Below are 19,741 nucleotides of genomic sequence, written 5' to 3'. Positions count from 1 at the left end.
AGTTTTCGGGGGGGGGGGCAAATGTCCGACAGAAATTCATTAATGAGGGCCTCCGCAATTAGCTTCTGTGGTTGGTAGAGTGTGGCATGGAAAGACGCGAAGGCCTGGACTACCGACTCTGGGGAGGTACATAGCGTGCCATCTGCGTCTCGCAGGAGGGGCACCTGCACTGGGGCTGTTTTGGCCTGGCATAGCCGAAGCAGCAACCTGCTGGATTTATCACCCCATTGGTATATCCTATGTTTCGTTGCCAATTAAGCCTCTTTGGCCTCATCTGTGAGCAATTGATGGATTTGCTGCTGGATAAGCAGTAGATTACGCCCTGATCCCGGGGCTGACCCAGATACTACTTGCTCTTCTAGTAGGCGCTGGCGATCTTCCAAGTATAGTAGCTGAGCGAGGTGCCTGCGCTTCCACCCCCCGATCAAAGGCTTAAGAGCTTCCCATAGGGTGATACCTGACGGGGATGTGTCTAGGTTAAACTGGAGGTAATCTGCGATGGCCTGTCACAGAACCTCCCGATAGCGAAAATCTCGGAGAAGCCAGGGGGACATGCGCCACCGCAAGGAGCCCATTGGACTCTCAGGCGTAGTTTAAGCTGAACCGACGAATTGTCCAACAGACCCCGGGATAGGATGGACGTGTGTGACACCCTGTGTATGTAACTACGAGGGAGGAATATGTAATCCAGTAATGAGAGCGTGTCATGTACCTCTGATGTATATGAGAACCCATGAGTTGAGAGGTTAAAGGTCCGCCAAGAGTCGGACCAGCCCAAAATATAAGAGAGGATGTTCAATTTAGATGTGGTGGGGAGGGGGGTCTGGTCTCGCGGCGCGCCACTGGTCCTGGGGTGTCATTACATCATTCCAATCCCCGCCCAGTACCATCAAACCGAAAGGGGAGGTCACCCCTAAGCTGTGTGATTTTGTCTACAAATGCTTGCCCTAGGAGGGGCGGGGCATAAACGCTACCGATAGTGACGTGTGCCCCCGCTACCGTGCCGGTGACCGCGGTGTAGCGCCCACTGGGGGTCTATCCAGTGGTAAATATACTTTTTTAAATAATGACAAGACCATCAAAATAAAATTTCACTCACTAAAAGGAGATATTTTATTTTAGTAATTTATTCAATTTGTAGCAATCTCTTATTAAACTACGCTTTCTTTTGTCCAAGACACAATACATTTTATCAGTATCAACCATCAAAAATAGAATTTAAAAGAACTGAAAACTATGCACAAACAATTTGCATTAATTTGATGAGTTGCAGCCAACTTCACTGGAAAGACAAAACATTAAATGTCATAACATGTTTATAGAATATGTCTCTGAAGAGCAGGAAGCAATTTCAAATATGAGATTTCTTCATTAGAGTGATAATAATTTCTGTTTTGGTTCCATCCAGGTCTGTTGTGAATCTAGTCTTCAGAAAAATTACAATTATGCCAAAACTTCGCTGAATTCATTCATAGGAGTATAGCTAATCAAAAAAATTAAACACACATCACTATCATAAAATGGAATCAAATGAAAATATTGAACACAGATCCACATTTCTGTAATGTGCAATGGCGACCCCAGGGTCTGGCACCTCCTGAAACTGGAGTCTTGATGAAAAGCTAAGAACCGTAAGACGAGAATTTCACAAATATAACTTGCAACATGTTAAAACAACAAAAACGATTTAGTAATGATTACTTGAGTAGCATCCTTTACCTAGAACATAATGACCTCAGAATACTAGTTCCCTATCCAAAGTCCTATTGATAAATAATTCACCATAGTGTCCCACGTGTTGGGTATCTTTATCGCAGAAGCAACCAGGACTTTTAAATATCGGTCCTAATCCAATAATACATTTTAACTTAATTGAAAATATTTCCAACTTCATAATTCTTGATATACTGCAAAATTAGCTTGATTTCATTTGTAAAGAGTTCGATCTTTTGCTTCTTTATTTCCACCGGCCCTCTGCTTTGCCTAACAGAATGATGAGAGAATGGCAATTCACCTCTTGCCTTGGAGGAGGATTCTTTGAACTGTCTGAAGCACTGCAGTTCTAGAGGCATAAATAGCAGGCTTCAGTGTGCTTTAATCTGGGGCTCACTGATAGGAAGAGGCTACGCTCAAAGGCTACACAGTATGTCATCGGGGTTGTTGATATGCAAAAACCAATACAGAGGCTTGGATTTGGACAGGATCCTAGACGCGGACCTTTCTATATCTGTGTACACCTGTTTCGGATCCTAATGCTCAAATGATGTTTGCCAACAGTTAGAATCGTATGCTTAGAATATTCCTAGTTGTTTTAGCACACATATACACTGCTTCATGCACTTGTGTTCAGCAAATTAATAGTATTCAGAAAGTTTAACCTGCTGCCAAATGTCTAATCATTAGTGTTACATCATCTTGCTAAAACTGGGCTTGATTTAGACTCTGGCAAGCAGCTTGCCACCCGATAGTGTGGCAGAGATCATCTCCACCACCACCCCAGCCAGATTGCTGCCCGGCAACGTAAGAGATTACTGTCAGCCTGGCTGTGAGCTCTGTGAAGTAACGGGAATCACCTCTACAATGGCTCCTGTGTAGGCACTAAGGTCAGCTGTACGACCCTTCCAATTTGCGACTCGCAAATTGCATTGTTTTGCTACTTGCAATTTGCGACTCGCAAAATGGGATTTACAACAGTGTCTCACAAACTGTTTGCGATTCCTAATGGGGTAGCAAATTGCCTGCCTCACTAATATTCATGAGGCAGGTGCAATTTGTGACCCCATTAGGAATGACTAGCACTCCCAGGGATGGTGGCCTGCTGGGGTCAGCAGACCACCATGTCTGTGACTGTTTTTTACATAAAGCGTTTTTTTTTTTAAATGCAGCCCATTTTCCTTCAATGGTAGGCTGTGGTCCGGGGAACCACTACTTGCTCTTAAAAAATATTTTCACTGCCAGTGACAAAGGGGAAGGGGTACCGTGGTGACCCCTTCCTGTTTGTGGGTGTCTTACCACCCTTTTGAAATGAGTGATAAACTGCAAGTATTTTGTGACCGCAAATGCAATCGCAAAGCATTTGTACATTGAAATATGACTCGCTATTAGAAAGGGGTGGCCTTGGCGCGCCCCTTCCTAATAGTAAGTTGCAAACCCTATTTTGCTAGTCAGTAATAGGTTACTGACTCGCAAAAGAGGATTTGTGCATAGGGCAGACGGGCCGATTTCTCATTTGTGACTGCAAAACACGGTCGTACATCTGGTCCTAAAGGTTTAGTGTGCCACAGCTGTTGTTTAGGTGGCTGAGAAGCAAACTTTTTCATTTTTCAGAAACAAGCTTCCAAAGAAGAAGCTTGTTTCTATAAAAAAAAAAATACAGGGCCCCTCAGGGTGGGAGTTTGTTACAATTTGGCTCCTCAACCTGGGAGTTTTCTTCCAGAGTGTGTAACAATTATTTTGTTTTCGGTTCATGATCGCCAGATTTTACCTGGCAGTGATAGACAGAAAAACAGGACATTATACCATCCACTATAAATAGTGCAGGTGATCTGATGCCTTTACTTCGATGGCCCCTGCTAAGTCATGCCACCCAAAAGTTTTCCTGACAGCAGAGCCAGCAGGGGCACTGCCATCGTAAACGTGTGTCCAAATCATAATTGTGGGGGCACACCAAGGGTTTGGTGGACAGGGAACTCCATTATGGTTGTGAAGGAATACTTCAACCACCAAACTCTAAATCAGGCCCTATGTCTCCCCGCATCTCAACGGCTTATCAAAAATATTGCTCTTCTACAATCCTTTATCACTCCCTCTTCCGGCCCCTCTGATTCACCATTACCTGATTTCTCTTTGTTTGCTTTATTTTTTTGAAATGCTTCCTCAATTGCATTTATTTTAAATCTATGTATGCATGGTCTTATTCCTCTCCATCTTCCAGCTCCTAATACACTTCATATTTTGAATGTCTCAGATTAGCCCTTCAAACTCTCTTTGTACTTCTCCTCTTCAGGCTTCATCCTTTTTCTTTACTTCTCGTAAACCATGGAAAGCTCTTCCCTCACTAGATTATCCATCTACATGTACTCCTTCCTCTTTGATTTAATGAAACGTAGAATTCTTTCTCTTAATTTACAAGCTCATTTTTCTTGCTCACACCAGACCACTGTGCCTTAAATGATTTTAAATTGTACTACATCTTGAATTCCTATGTGCTGCTTTTTGGAACATCACTACAGCAAAAAAGCTATGTAAACAAAAGTAAATACAAAAAGAAGCCAGAAACTGAGATATGGCCTAAAGCACTGTATTTGCCTTTCTGCAAATTATGCTGGATGTGTGCATAACTGAATTTCTGCCCCTGAAGATAATCAATGTGTAAAACGTATGACAGTGGATGTGGTAAGTACGAAGCAAGCACATCCCTGATTCCCACAAGAATGTACCTCCTTTTGTGCCTGTCCCCTGTGCTGGTCAGGGCTTAGTGACTGGCTTGCACAGTTTAACGGCTTTCTCCGCTGCCTACATCCCGCCACCAGCCTTCCACACTGTGGAATATTCAGCAGCGTTCACTGTTTTAAGCACTGTTCAGTCTGGCGAGTAGCTCTTGGCGAACAGCTAACAAGTGGCCAGCATCAGCCTTCCGAAAGTGTGCATGTGTAACTCCGTAAAAATGCTGATAGGATGCTGTTGGCCACAGGAATCCCGACACAGACCGCAGCCTATGACTGGAAATATTGCTTCCTTCCCTGAGGACCACTGTTGCCTCAGTACACATCTCTGGAAAAATTGGAACAGCAGTGAGTGATGCAACAGAAGATTTTTCTTACTTTCTTATTTGCTCTCTCCTCTGAGAATTAAAAAAAAAATACAAACTCAATGAATCAGCCTCCTTGTCTTACAACGTCAACCTTGTTGAACCCTTCAAACCAGACCATACAAATGAAGAAGAACATCTGTGAAGAAAATTGGGCTTATTTTGTCGTCCCCAGGGATGAAAAGCTGCAATGCAAAGTACATCATAACTACAGAGGCAGGTCCAAAAATAGTAACACAATCACTGAAGGAAACTTCTGGCAAAAATGTTCAAACCAGTCCCGCTCCCTTCCCCTCTCTCTTCGCCCTTTGACCCCTCTCTCTCTTTCCTCACTCTCGCCTAAGCACCCACTGTGACCTCTGTAATTAACTTGGGAGAGCTGGAGAAAGTGGCCCTCTGCCTCCAAAAACCAGCCTCCAATGGCCACAGCCCTGGGGGGAAAGGGCCGGAGGAATAAATGGGCAGCTCGGCCCACTGAGATTCAAACTTGTGACTTGCAGGTTGCATATAGAGCTCACCAGTGGGAATATCAGACGTTACAATGCAGGGTACGACTGCGCAAGTGTTAATCCCATAGGCACTACAGTGCGTTGACCTTTACAAAGTGTTGTTATTCCACGCAGGGCTTTACAACGCATGCCTTTACTCTGCAATGCTGTTGTAAAGTCTGATATTCATCTCTCTCTCTCTCTCTCTCTATATATATATATATATACATATATATATATATATATCTCAAAACATTTGCTGCACTCCAAGGAAAATCGAGATTGTCTTCTGCAATAAATCATATTTAAAAGAAGTTCCTTGTAGTGCAGTGTATTTTGTGCTCAATTGAAATTTGGGAAACTGGTCGGAACCCCACGCTGGCTCCAGCTGACAAGCGCACCGCTTATTTGGATTGCATTGGAATTGAATATATATATATATATGTGTGTGTGTGTGTGTGTGTGTGTTTAGAAGGTGGACCCCCCAAGTACTCTCTTTATTCTTTATCTTTTTGATGGGAACACCTCAAACCCCTCCCCCTTTTAAGTCCACTAACCTCACTTAACCTCTACCTTATCTTCAACCCTAAGAACCATTACACCTTTTAACCTCTACCCACCCCTGAATCCTAAAACCTCTTACCCTCTTACCTCTAGCCACCTCTGAACCCTAAATAACCCTTATTCCCTTTAACTCTACCCACCCCTTATCCCTAAAAAGACATTACTTCCCTGCACCTCTACCTGTCCCTGAAGCCTACAAAACACTTACTTCCCTTCCTCCCTTTACCTCTACCTGCCCTTGAACCCAAAAAAGTCCCTTACCCCACTTTACCTCTAGCCGCCCTGAACCCTAATAACCTCTACCCCTTTACTGCTATCCATCCCATAGCCCTAAAAAAGCCTTATACTCCTTTACTTCTACCTGCCTGAACCCTAAAGAACACTTACCCCTTTACCTCTACCCATCATTGCAAACTAAAACATCCTTACCTCCATTTACCTCTACCCACCCCTGTATGCTAAAAAAACTACTTTACCTCTACATGTTCCTGAAACCTAAAAAGATTGTACCTCCCTTTACCCGAAAGCCCTACTACCATACCTTCCTTTTACTCTACCCTCCATTACCCCTAGCCATCCCTTAACCTTTATCCATCCATTAACCCTTAATTTATTTAAATGACATAATATTTACGTCATTTATAAAAAAAAGTACTTACTTGCTTTGTAAAGTACCACTCGGTAAAGTTCCAAAAAGCGACCTGCATGGTACCTACCTGCGTGGTACTTACCTGCGGGTTAACATCCTGCAGGGTAAAAACTGCAAACCCCTAAGTGATCGCCTTGCATAGTACTAAGCGTTTATTTAAATCTAATAAATGTAGTGACAGAAGTTAAATTTAACAAAGGGCCATAGTACTATTTTTCCCCAAACCACTGATTTTTAAATGGTGGAGTATAATTCTCTTTTAGACCATATATGGACATGTAAAACATTTAAAACACATTCCAGTTATTATAAAATGTATATGCCCATTAGGAAACAATAGAAAAAATGTTTACCATTGAAATGAATCCCTTGGAATGCCACTGGATTAGGAACAACCTCACAGTACCCTGACTCACTCAGCTTCCTGGAAGAACAGGAAATGTGTTGCTCCCAGAAAACGTGATGCCAGGAGCTCCTCACAATATTAGGATTTCAAGATTTTCAAGTGGCAGCAAATAAATCAAAGACTCCTTTCAGACTCTCTGGTGGTCTTTTGAGATATATATATATTGGATTAGTACCTGGTTTCAGCTTTTTTGTTTAATTATATGTTGTATTTTAATTTTTTTCCATTATTCACTATTATGAGGGGGCACTCTGTGTATTCACTTTTCATTCTTAAAACTATGGACTAGACCACACAAGGAATAAATGCATTTATGCAATTATCATAAAACATGCATGTAGGACATTTTCTAAAAGACATTAATGTCATGTATATTTTCTGTTCAGTACTTTTGTATTTTACGGTTATTATTTAGAGTGTCCTTAAAGCTATGTTGTTTAAAGCATTGAAGTAAGAAATGAACTTTCTAGGGCAAAGTATTTTGTCTATGTCCATGTTTGATTTTAAGCACTTGCACTTTAAAAGACGGTCTCAAATCCTGTCATGTGATCAAGGCCGCCAGTTCGGCCGAAACGCGTTATGGCAGACTTTGGCAAAAGAAAATAAATTATTGAAGCACTTATCTGGGTCCGTGCTCTTTTTTCCGAGGAGGAGTTGGAGTTGTGACGAGGTGCTTGATATATATAGATCAATAGCAATAAACGCAAAGGTGACTTTGCTCCCTCAGAGTAAATTAAATGCTCAATGTGTTTTGACAGATGATTGAATGGGGAGCACTGAGAAGCACTGCATTCTTCAAGAAATGTGTACTTAAGCATTCAGAAAGGTAACAAAATGGACAAGAGTTGAATCGGCCGTAGAAGATGTCATATATACATAAAGAGATTTAGAGGTGATCATGGTGGTAGACTTTAATTTAAACCTTATGACGAGCTTGGGTGCTTTGAACTGCTTGACACACGCTGTGGCGTACCCAGATTACAAGCAGTACCCCCAAACCAGGGGAGTGCAGGGATGGCTGGTAGCTTCATTAAATGTACTAGTTACTGGGGAGGCATGGCAGAATAGGATTCCATTCTTCTAGTGAGAACCCAAGTGTGAGTGAAATAAGAGACTTTTAGTAAACACAAATACCTCTGCCAGCCCACGAAGCGTTCAGTTTGATTCAAAAGAATTCAAATCTGTTTTATGAAAAGCCCTTTTTCCGAGATGAAGCGTATTTGGAATAGTTTCAGCTGTCAAGGTGGAGATTATCTGATTCCTGACTGTGCAACTAGTCAGAGCAAGAGCAAGGCACTGACTAGAGGCAAATCGATATTCTTGAACGATCAGGTCCCAGATACACTTAGTAGTGTTACCATTGTTTTAACAATTGCACATGTAAAGCTGAACAGAATAGAATTTGACTAAGCCACTATTATCAAATGTAACACGTTTTAACACTTTTCCTTTTATATAATCTGCAATTCGTTCAGATATTTTTCTAACCTGGTCGTGAATAATCACATTTTATAATCCATATTATAAGACTTCCAGTTATGACCCATCTTCCTATTTCAACTATTTTACATATGGACACATGTTTATGTTTTACATGATTTTAATCAATGAAACAATAAAAATTACGCACGTACTACAAATGTTTTCGATTTTTGACAGAAAAATAATGTTGACAGTTTTTGTTCTGCAATTACCTTTTGGCTGTATCCTTTTCCAAATTAACGAATTCACCCAAAACGTGGCGTCTAAATGTATATAGCAAATGAGGGGCTGGTTCAATTCCAAAGTGGGATTGTACGTTTTTAAATCATGTTTAAAGGTCCCATCGGAAGAGTGCAGTGGAATATGTTGTAACATATCGTCCCTTAGTGCATTTATTTTCGTATATCTGGCCAAGAACTGTCGTCAACAAGAGAGAGATGTTCCCAATATTTCTCCATTTCCAAATATCTAATACTGACCCGAGATTGCTGCCCATGGGACGCCATAGGCAACTTTTCAGTGGCCCCAGACTGAGTGAACTCCATGAATAGCTTTTCTTCAGGCCCCAAGAGTATGAGAGAATTCACAGAAGGATAGGTTGCTCGTAAATTGATTGAAACCTACTACAAATGCGTGATTTGTGCATGAGTAAAAAGTGCACAAGTTATGAAAATGTTTGTGCATATGACTGTAATGTATGCATGCCATGTACACTACAAATTCATAATATATGACAACAGTGACAATCTGGAAACTCTGTGGAGAGGATAAGGGAATGTCATTGGACTGTTCAAGTCTAGATAGGATTTGTTGTGTACACCACAAAGTAACAAATCACAACGCAAAAGGTATGATATTACAAGTGCTTAATAGTGCAGATATATTTTGCAACCTCAAATATAAAAGTTATAGGTATGAATCTTGTTAGGCCTAAATCAATCTATCATTCTTCTAAAATAAACTGTTAAGCGATCTATCCTTGTGGTGGTTTGGGAGGTGTACTCTGAAGGTACTCTCAGAAAGGAGGAATTACCAAGGCAATTCTGCATCCGATTCGATTGGTAATTCTTAATTTTCCCATGGAGTTTCATCCAGAGATTTTACCTGCTTGCAGCAAGCAACGTTTCCAGGTGAAACACACGGGATCCACAGTAAATCTATGGATCTTATCATTTCAGTGGTGCTGGTTACTTCTGTTAACAGCCACAACTGATTCACAGGACCACATGTATTAAGGTCCTTAGTGGGGTGATAGTACCAGGATAAAATACATCAAAACTACCAAACAATTAAACCAGAACTGTATCTACATTTGAATCAGAAATAAAGGTAAATGTAAAAAAAACATTTGCATTATAATTCTGTGCTGATTTAAAATGGACACTCAAATACATCAATGTTTTATAGTAAGTGCAATGCAGCCTCTGGTTGACAGATGCCTGCTGAGTAATTCTTTCATTCTCTGACTGAACAATGCTCCTATAATCTCTTAAAATATACGCCTGTTCGAATAGGATTCCACTCTTTTATCCATTTGCTGGCTGAAGTAGCTTCAAGTTAGTGATACGGCAGACGGGATACCTGTCACATTTGTGATGGAGTAACCTATCCACTGAACTCTAATAGCACTTGCAATACATCAGATGGGATATCAGTCCCGATGTGATGGAGTAACCCATCCCCAAACTCTAACTCAGGCCTTGAGCTTCTATTCTTTTCATACTTTGATTGGTGAAAGAGCTTGGGTAAATGGAGCTTCTATTCATTCTTTCTACCGTGTGTTGGGCGAAGGAGATTCCAGTAGACCCAGTTACTGTGCTTTTCACCCTTCGTAGAGTGGAGAAGCTTCAGATAAATAGAACTTTCAATGCTTTCAACCTTCATTGGATGAAGGTGCTTCGAATAGATGGAGCTTTTTTTCTTCCCACTATTCATTGAGTGAAAGTGCTTTGTGTATGTGGCACTTTTATTCTTTTTATACTTCATTGGAGGACGGACGTTCACAAAGATGGAACTTCTGTTGTTTCCAGCTTCTAGACGGTGAAGGAGCTTCAGACAGACACATTTTCTATTCCATCCTTGGGTGGATGACTGAGCTCTCTGTTGATGAAACTTGTACTCACTTAACGTCTGAAGAAGCTTCAGGTATTTAAAGCTATGCTTTCCACCCTTCGCTGGGTAGAGGAGCTTCAAGTATATGGAGCTTTTATTCTATTCACTCTTTGAGGGATGCAGGAGCCCAAGGTAGACTGAGAGTGTATTCTTTTTGCCCTGTGGCAGATAAAGGGGCTTCATTTTGCTAGCTTAGGTTTGCAGGACCGCTGGTGGACAATCAGCCTGTCTGGTAGGAAGGAGCGCCCGCAGATGCCGCAGGCAACGAGCTGGCTTTGGGCACTCTTCCATGCTGCCTCATTTATTGCCTCAAGATCGTATGAGCCTTTAGCTGGAAAAGACAAATACAAGCATCAGCGCCTTTTCATGGCAATTACATTATGTTTCATGATGAAAATATCCAGCAAAGCTTTCCACCAAAATAGTCCTATTGCATGACTTCATTCCAGTAACATAGTATTTTTTTGTTCCAATCGCTGCATAAGTGTAATTGCAAATGGTAATCCTATAATTTGTGGAATGGAAAATGCATTCTCTATCTATTACAGACACCGCCATAGAATCTGTTAGCAATCATATTCCATTTGTTCTAAGCCAACACTGAATACATTTACAGGCATATGTTCAAGGGCATTGTGCCACCGCAGTGTCACTTATTGCGATGCTCCGGTGGTGCTGTGCCCTGCTCCATATTTACAAGGCAGAGCTAAGCCACTTTGAGTGGGTTAATGGCCCTCTTCGATGTAATTTCTTTGGCAACGGGGCAAGCGATTTTTGCTCTTTCTGTGTGTGCTGCATTCTGCAGCACACACAAAAGGAGCAAAAAACCATTGATGATTGTTTTTGTGCAGGAAGGTGGCCATTCCTGCACAATAACAATCATCCCTGCAACGCAGGCACCCTTGCACCATGGTGCAAGGGTGCCTGTGCCAGTGCTAGGGATGCTTTTTTGCACTGGTGCAGGGGTAAGTACAGGAATGCCCTGTACTGTTGTAAATTTGGGGCATTCCGGCACCCAGAAAATGACGCAGCTCGGCTCAGCAAAATGGCTTGTGGCACTGCGCTGTGCATTCTTGTAAATATGCCCCTTAGTGTGACAGCATTACAATCGCAGCATGGTGGGCAGACCTTAAATTACAAAATCAATTTCATGAAAGTCTAGTTGGGTAAAATCAGCCTCATTATCAGAGCTGTTTTTTTGCTACCCTACATGAGAGGGAATTGTGTAAAATCGTCCTCTGCCCACTGCAGCCTTTCCACCGCTTCTTATTACTAATATCTTAGTATACCAGATTATTACCCACCTACCTTTGACAGGACATTTCATGGAGGGGGGAAACAGCGTTTACAATGCTATTTCCACAACGCATGTCTTTACAACACGGTCGTTACAACGATCGTGTTGTTACCACGCGTGCCATTACATCGCAAGTCATATCAACGACTTGCTGTAGGGGCCGTGCAACACCAGGGAATGTGTTGGATTTTATATCCAACACCTTCCCTGCTGTTGTACAAACTGGAGTAAAAATAGTAATTAATACTATTCCTAAGTCCAGCGCACCCCCTACTGCAAGTCGTTGATGCGACTTGCGTTGTAACGACCACGTTGTAAAGCCATGCGTTGTGAATGTATGCGTTGAAACGTCATACATTCCATGGAGAGCCATTCAAATACAAACTTAGGACCAGATCGATTATTGTTCGCTTGTGTGCTGACCCAACGCTAAGCTTCACTTCCCGATGCAAAGTGGCTCCAATGGCAGTGCCCATCAACTTTTGCAAGTAAAAGGAATATTTGTACCGAATGTTGACAATAGTTTTATAGCCGATGCTATTGCGTCACTCAGTGTTAAACTCTGATAATGTAAGCAAAGGGGGCAATACAAGTGGAACAATGCAAACACCACTAGGATTCCAGGCAAAGCCATATCTACTACAGTAGTGTGACCTAGATTTACATGGAATCCTGGTGCCAAATAAAACCAGGCACAAACAAGGGGCAAATGGAATATCACAACGTAGTGCTAGCATAACGTGTACTTTGATAAAGTTAACCATTTTATGCAGCTTTATCGGGGTGGTTGGCTGTGCTTAGAAATTTGTGCTGGACTATGTATCTCAAGTACAAATCTCACACAATTCACCAGTTGCTCGCTTCATCTCTGCCTAGTGTTGTGTTAAAATGGCACATTTTGTGCAATAGTGGCTTTGCAATTCTAATTTTGGCACTGTACAAATGTTCTCGCTCACACAAAGCAGTGCTGCTGATTTACGAGCAGGATCGCTTTATAAATTTGGGCATAGTTATGACGAGTCTTAGCCAGTGAGTGAAGACAGCAAGTCAACCCTTTCAAAGAGGATTTATGGGATACACACCCACGTGCAAAGATATATAAATTATACTTCCCAGCACCTGTGCGTCCAACCCAGGAACCTTTGCAGTTGTTTGTGGACCTGGACAGATCCTTGCCTTCAGGATGCCAGGGAACACAGCTGCCCACCAGCCATGTCTATCAGTCATGTTTCTCTAGCCTGGATGGATAAAGTAGCTCATCAAATAAAGTCCAGGAACGTGGGGCAGAATACAAACAAGAACTTTTCTTCTGCTCTATGCCTGAAGGAGAGGCATTCTTTGGGGATGGACCCTGAATGGTCGATATAGTGGCTGGGCAACCATATATGTCGACAACTTGAAAGGTATGTTTAACCTCCAGAAGACCTCAGTCATTCAACAGAAAAGATCTTGGGACGTTAAAGTAGGTGGGGGGAGGATTGTTTTTCATAAAGAAGTTATCTTTTAATATGGCTGGGTTGCCCATTTTAAAAAGATTGTTGGAAAACATATGGGCCAAACTATAGTTTAATGAGACAGATCTAAAAATGATTATTCTTTTGAGTAGGCCACACATAGATCTGCATGTCCACCAGGAGCATTTTGTGTGTGGTAGGTTCACTGGACGCACTGCAGAATATTGTTTCAGTCTTACGAAGAAAACTCTCATTAGATAGATGTGCAAGGTAAAATAGCACAATAAGACAAAACAATGCACATAAGATGTTATTATCTGCATACACAAGCAATCAGTACCAGTAAATAACACAATGGTGAGTTTTAATCCTTAATGTGCTGTATTTGTTACAGTGATTTTTACTGAGAAAAAATTATGATGATGAAGCATGCCACCAGTTGGTGGGTGAGATGCTTTTCTTAATATTTTTAATATTCCTGTAGGACGTAGCACGGAATACTGCCAGGAACGAGACCCCTGGGCTTTCACATTTTTCGGTGTAAATTATTGTGTTATATGGGAGGATATGTGAAAGCCCTAGACAATCTCTCATGCTCATTTTTGTGTTAAGTGACTACTTGGATCAATATCACTTTTTAGAGTTTATGGCTCATGAAGGGTTTTTAGAATTATGTAGAGTTTAGGGGTGATGAGGGGCTTTAGGGGTCAGGAATGGGATACATTTAGGGTGGTGAAGGGTATCAATGGTTCGGGGATTGGTGGAGTTTGGATGAAGAAAGGGGTTTAGGATTCAGGGAATGGATGGAGGTTAGGGGTGGTGAGGGGTTTATAGGTGGTTGAGTGGGTGGTGTTTAGGGGTGGTGAGGGTATTTTAGGGATCAGGGATGGGTGGTGTTTAGGACTGGTGAGGGGTTTTAAGGGTTCAGAAATGGATGGGATTTAGGCATGGAAAGGGTTTTAGGGTTCAGGAATAAGTCGAGTTAGGGGGTTGAAAGGGTTTTAGGGTTCAGGGACAGGTGGAGTTTAGGGGTCAGGGATGGGTGTATTTTAGGAGTGGTGAGAGGGTGTTAGGATTCAGGGATGGGTGAAGTTTAGGGGTAGAAAATGCTTTTAAGGGTCTGGGATCACATGGTGAAGAGTTTTTAGGAAAAAGGGATGGATAGTGTTTAGGGGTTGTGAAGGGTTCAGGGATGAATGGTGTTTAGGGGTGGTGAGGGATCAGCAAATTAAAAGCATCTATTCAACCTGTACATGGAGCCACTGACAGAAATCCTAAAACTGTCTCACATCTCTTATCACATTTATGCATATGATCCCAACCCTATATAAAAATGACCTTGCCTGATGACATCAGCATCATTAATAACACCTTGACAAAAATGCAACATTGGTTGACTCGCAATCTCCACTAACTTAATTACCTCAAACATAATTCGCTTTGATCTCACCACCCAGTATCACTCCTAATATCAAGATTGGCTTCTGCATCTTACTCTCTTGAACTTTACCCCCATATCATTCACTCAGCTAAATCCCTAGGAATAATTTTGGATAATACGCTCTTGATGCAAAAGCACATCAATGCTGCCACCAGAGGAGCTAACCATAAACTACATGCACTAAGGAAATAAAACCCTTTTGTGCCTATGGAAGATCTTAAAACAGTGGGTCAAACACAGTGGTTCAAGCACTTGTGATATCCAAATTAGACTATGGAAGTGTTACCCTTGTGGGCCTCCTGAAAAGCAAAATCACTCTTTTGAAGGCTACCTTGAACGCGGATTCAAGGCTCAACACTGGCTCTAAAAATAGAGATTATATCTCCCCTGGCTTCCAATCTCTGAAATATTAACTAGGCCAGGATCCATCTCAAAACTGCATTTATGACCAATAAATCACTGCACCACAACACCCCTTGTTACCTGTTCCAGAAATGTACCCTATCTGGCAGAAACAGAACTTCCAGAAGCACAAGTTCCTTACTACTTAAGCCACAAAAATTAAATTCTATGAAAAGAAAACTTATAACCGATCTTTTTCCGGAATTGCCCTTAAAGTTTGGAGCTCTCTTCCTCCGGAGACCAGGTCAAATCCCTCCTCTTCCTTCTTCAGGAAATAAGTAAAACTCCTACTAGCCAATAGACTTCTCCCATATTGAGGCCAAACCTCCCTCTACTCAAACATGATGCTTACCTGCCTGTGTGTGGCGCCATTGACCACGCCCGTCCACATCTCTGAGATTTGCGCTGGATGTCCGTGGCCCAACCATGCACTCACAGCCCCAACACCATCGGATTCTACCCATGCCAACATCTTGAATGCCTATGTGGGCCTGTTATGTCCTCCCATTATTTTGACTTTATTATTTGCTTGTGTACCTTTGTGGCATGACCTCCTCTATTGTTATGTATATAGCATACCTTTTCTTTCATAACATTCTCTTGCTATTATTTTACTATTATTGTAAAACGCTCTGTCACCCGAAAGGGTCTTGTTAACACTATATAAAACTCTTTTAAATACATTTTAAAAAAATCTGTAAATGATGTTCCTTTAAGTAAAACACTGATATGAATACCTCAGACAAAAATGTTTCTATAAGTAAGACCTGTAGCCATTTCATTAACACCTTAAAAAATAAGCAAGCAAAAGCCAATTAAAAAAAAAGGACATGACATTCTATAAATGGGTTTCCATAAAGTGGTAAATTCATCCTGGAAATTTCTGTTCAACAGTTTAGGGGAAATTCCTTTTCAGTGATTTGTTCTTTCTATAAACTCACAGTCAACCCACTGGCAGGCTTAGGTTGGAATACAGGGTTAAGTTCATGCATATGCCCAGTTGGATGGTGATATTGTGTAACGTTTACCAGGATAGGGTGATCATACCCACCACTGTTTGTGAAGTATTGCAGAAGCACCATGTGTTGTCCGGACGTCTGAAGAGCAACCTGAGGAGACTAAATGGGAGCTTAAAGTTGCCTAGGGACTATGTTTGTGCTTTGCTGAGGCATGGTTATGGACAACGGTAGGAAACTAGGAGATGCAGAGGCAGATCTAATGAAAATCACCTGTGAAGATAAAGGAATGATGGGTTAAAAAGTGTCTATGTGCACAATCATATATAAATAGCTCAAAAATACATTGTGAAGTTGCATCTTGGGTACTAATGGGAAGTGTGTAGTGGTGCGCTCTTTTTATGATGGTAGTGTGCCCCAAGTGAAAGTCCATATTTGCATAGATTTCTAAAATTCACCAAGCAGCCTTTGTAGTATTCAGCATCTAATTCAGCTGCACTTGCCGAGAGATGAAAATAAGTTACTTACCTGTAAACTGTGGTTCTCCAGTATTGGTATCTTTCATAGATTCACATGCTTGAATCATACCCTGTCATCGAAGTGGGAGTCCCACGGTACATAAAATAGCAATAAGGCAATAAGTAATCACTCTAACATTAAAGTTAATAGAGAAAAAATCATTCACTTTAATAACTCGTCTTAGTCATTAGATATGGTCCAAACTCCAGCCAATCAGGCAACAACACCCTCTAGAACCCTCTCCACAGAGGCTCTCAGATTTTCGAGCAAAAGTGTAGTATCAACGTACAATAAAACAGGGGAGCCTCTATGGGTAGGTGGGTGGGTCGCATGTAAATCTATGAAAGATACCAATACTGGAGAACCACAGTTTACAGGTAAGTAACTTATTTTCTTCTCCAGTATTGGGGTATCTTTCATAGATTCACATGCTTGAATCAGAGTAGATAGCAGTTATCACATAGGTAAGAATCTGTCATACAGAAAGAATGATCGTAAACAGGGTACGAAAGAAACACTGTATGTTATCCAATAAGACATACTTAAGAACCACATATATATAATATTAAAATGTGCGTTATTTGCACATAATATGTTAGCAACATCGCATTGGTACTGTATTTGGATGCGTACACTATAATAATTGTTGCACACACTATGGATTCAAACAAAGATCTAATGCATTTAAGGTTACACAGAAGAAAGCCCCATATTACAAATGTTTCGTCACTGTCTATTATCACGTGGTGTAGCAATGAAAAAAAGAATGTATAAAACAATAATGACGTACCGCTGTCTCACTATGTGATCAAGGGCACTTGATGCCAGAAACGCGTCATGTGAAGAGTGAGAGAGAGGAGAAATAAATTTACAGTTATAGTTAGTTCAGCTAACTATAACTCGCGCGACCGCAATCCACTGCTGATGACGTCACATATTACATCACTCATGACATGGTCAGTGACATCACTCATGACATCACTGATGACATCTCAAATGACATCACTGATGACATCATCCAGTGAATATGTGTCTTTCTGAAAAATAAATATTTTTTATATATGTATATCTAAAGGTAAATGGAAGAATAAATGGGTAAATAAGTGTCTAAATGGATGTTTTTTTTGGTAAAATTAATTGTATAACTGACTTATTAACAGTATCTTAGTGAATACAGTGATGTAATATGTGACGTCATCAGCAGTGGATTGCGGTCGCGCGAATTATAGTTAGCTGAACTAACTATAACGGGGGAATTTCAATGGTTTTGTACGAGTGAAATGTCCAGCTAACTATAACATGTGTGAAACCTATGGTTTTTTCAGTGAATTTGCAAGGTTTTTTAAATGCTAATTCCTAACTATAATGTGTGTGTAACCTATGATTTTTTCAGTGAATTTGCAAGGTTTTTTAAATGCTAATTCCTAACTATAACGTGTGTGAAACCTATGGTTTTTTAAGTGAATTTGCAAGGTTTTTTAAATGCTAATTTCTAACTATAACGTGTGTGAAACCTATGGTTTTTTTTGTGAATTTGTAAGGTTTTTTAAATGCTAATTTATGTATGTATTATTATATTTTTTATATATTTATTTTACAATAAACTACCTATGTATATAGTTATAGATTGACTGTACCCTGTAATATGGAATGGCTCAGCTCTTTTTTTTTTAATTTGGATAAAGTTGAACAGCATAGTTAATATCTTCTAGAAACTTATAAACAGTTTAAAATGTTTTTTGTTTTTTTTAAGGGTTTTTCACAGTGCGCGCACCGTGCGCGCACCCCGTGATTTTTTGGAAAAAAAATTAAATGTTTTTTTCACCCTTCGGGGTCCTGCAGGGACCCCCTGACAAAGGCTAGGGCGTCAGGAACTCTCTACCCAGCCCCCTTTTCACGTTCTCCACCTTTCTTTTTCACTGTCACACACAAAATGGCGTCCGACACTTCCTGATTTTGACCGATTGGAATGTTGACTGACATCTAACCACCAATCAGAATTACGCTCGCGGACATTGGGTGCGCGCACCGTGTGCGCACGGTGCGCGCATATAGATATTTATGTACTTTTAACTGCAATTTTCTCAGGAACTACTGAACAGATTGACACCATATATGCAAAAGGCACATGCCTGACCTGAGGACTACCTCTTTGCCAAATTTCAAGTAATTCTGTTCGGCCATTCGGGCTGTACCTTCGACTAAAGGTCCTATGGGAAAATGCATCGGGAAAACGCGTTTTGGGACCCCCCTTTTTTCTCAGCCCCCGCTTGACGAATCACCCCGAGACTTTCAGGGTAGGAGCTGAGCGGAGCGCCCCATTAGTTTTGAAAATTTCCCAAAGATAAGTCAACCGGCGCCAAAGTTATTCAAAATAGAATTTTCTGATTTCCTATGGGAACTCGGTCCTAACTATAACTATCTACTGGCGACCGCCAGTAGATAATAATATATGTATATGTATATATATATATATATATATATATATATGTATATATATATATATATATATATATATATATATATATATATATATATATATATATATATATATGAATAGGAGTTCTCGTATTCAGCCCACAATAGCAAAATAACAAAGGCTAAACCCCGAAACGCGTCATCCTTTATTTGGTGCACATTAAATCATTGTGCCGCATCTTGTTATTTTGCTATTGTGGGCTGAATACGAGAACTCCTATTCATTTTGAGCGGCTGCTGCTGCCGCTTGCAGTCACCGACGCCGGAGGGAGGGAACTACGAAGCGCAGCGTCTGCTGGTGAATCTTTATTTATATATACATATATATATATATATATATATATATATATATATATATATATATACGTCTATCTGTAAATAGTAATTTTAAAACTTAAGAGGAGGTGGGAATAATAGAGGCTCACCTTAGATAAAGAGATTACGCAGCACCGCTTGTCCGCTGTATCAGCATTACTGTCAGTTTCAAGACAGTAATGCTTGGTAAAAGAGTGCCTGCTGGACCACGTTGCTGCCCTGCAAATTTGTTGAATAGGCACACCAGCAAAGAGAACTGTAGATGATGAGACGGCTCTCTTAAAATGCGCTTTCACTATTGCATGCGGAGGCTTGCCTGCTTGCTGTTGGCAAAATTGAATTGCACAGGAAATCCAAGGTGCAATAGT

General features: G+C 40.9%; 1 protein-coding gene across 1 annotated transcript in view; it reads right to left on the bottom strand.

The window, feature by feature from the left end:
- Positions 1-1,109: 1,109 nt before the first annotated feature.
- Positions 1,110-19,741, bottom strand: part of LOC146865805 (zinc finger protein 474-like) — a 290,824-nt gene continuing 272,192 nt past the window's right edge. Inside the window, exon 4 of the mRNA XM_085632666.1 lies at positions 1,110-10,842. Coding sequence (XP_085488792.1) covers positions 10,691-10,842 — 152 coding nt within the window. The 3' untranslated portion in view covers positions 1,110-10,690. The remainder of the gene's footprint in view (positions 10,843-19,741) is intronic.

This window comes from Triturus cristatus, chromosome 2_1 (genome assembly GCF_964204655.1).
Source record: "Triturus cristatus chromosome 2_1, aTriCri1.1, whole genome shotgun sequence".
Lineage (NCBI taxonomy): Eukaryota > Metazoa > Chordata > Amphibia > Caudata > Salamandridae > Triturus > Triturus cristatus.
This window is presented reverse-complemented; position numbering and strand designations above follow the sequence as displayed.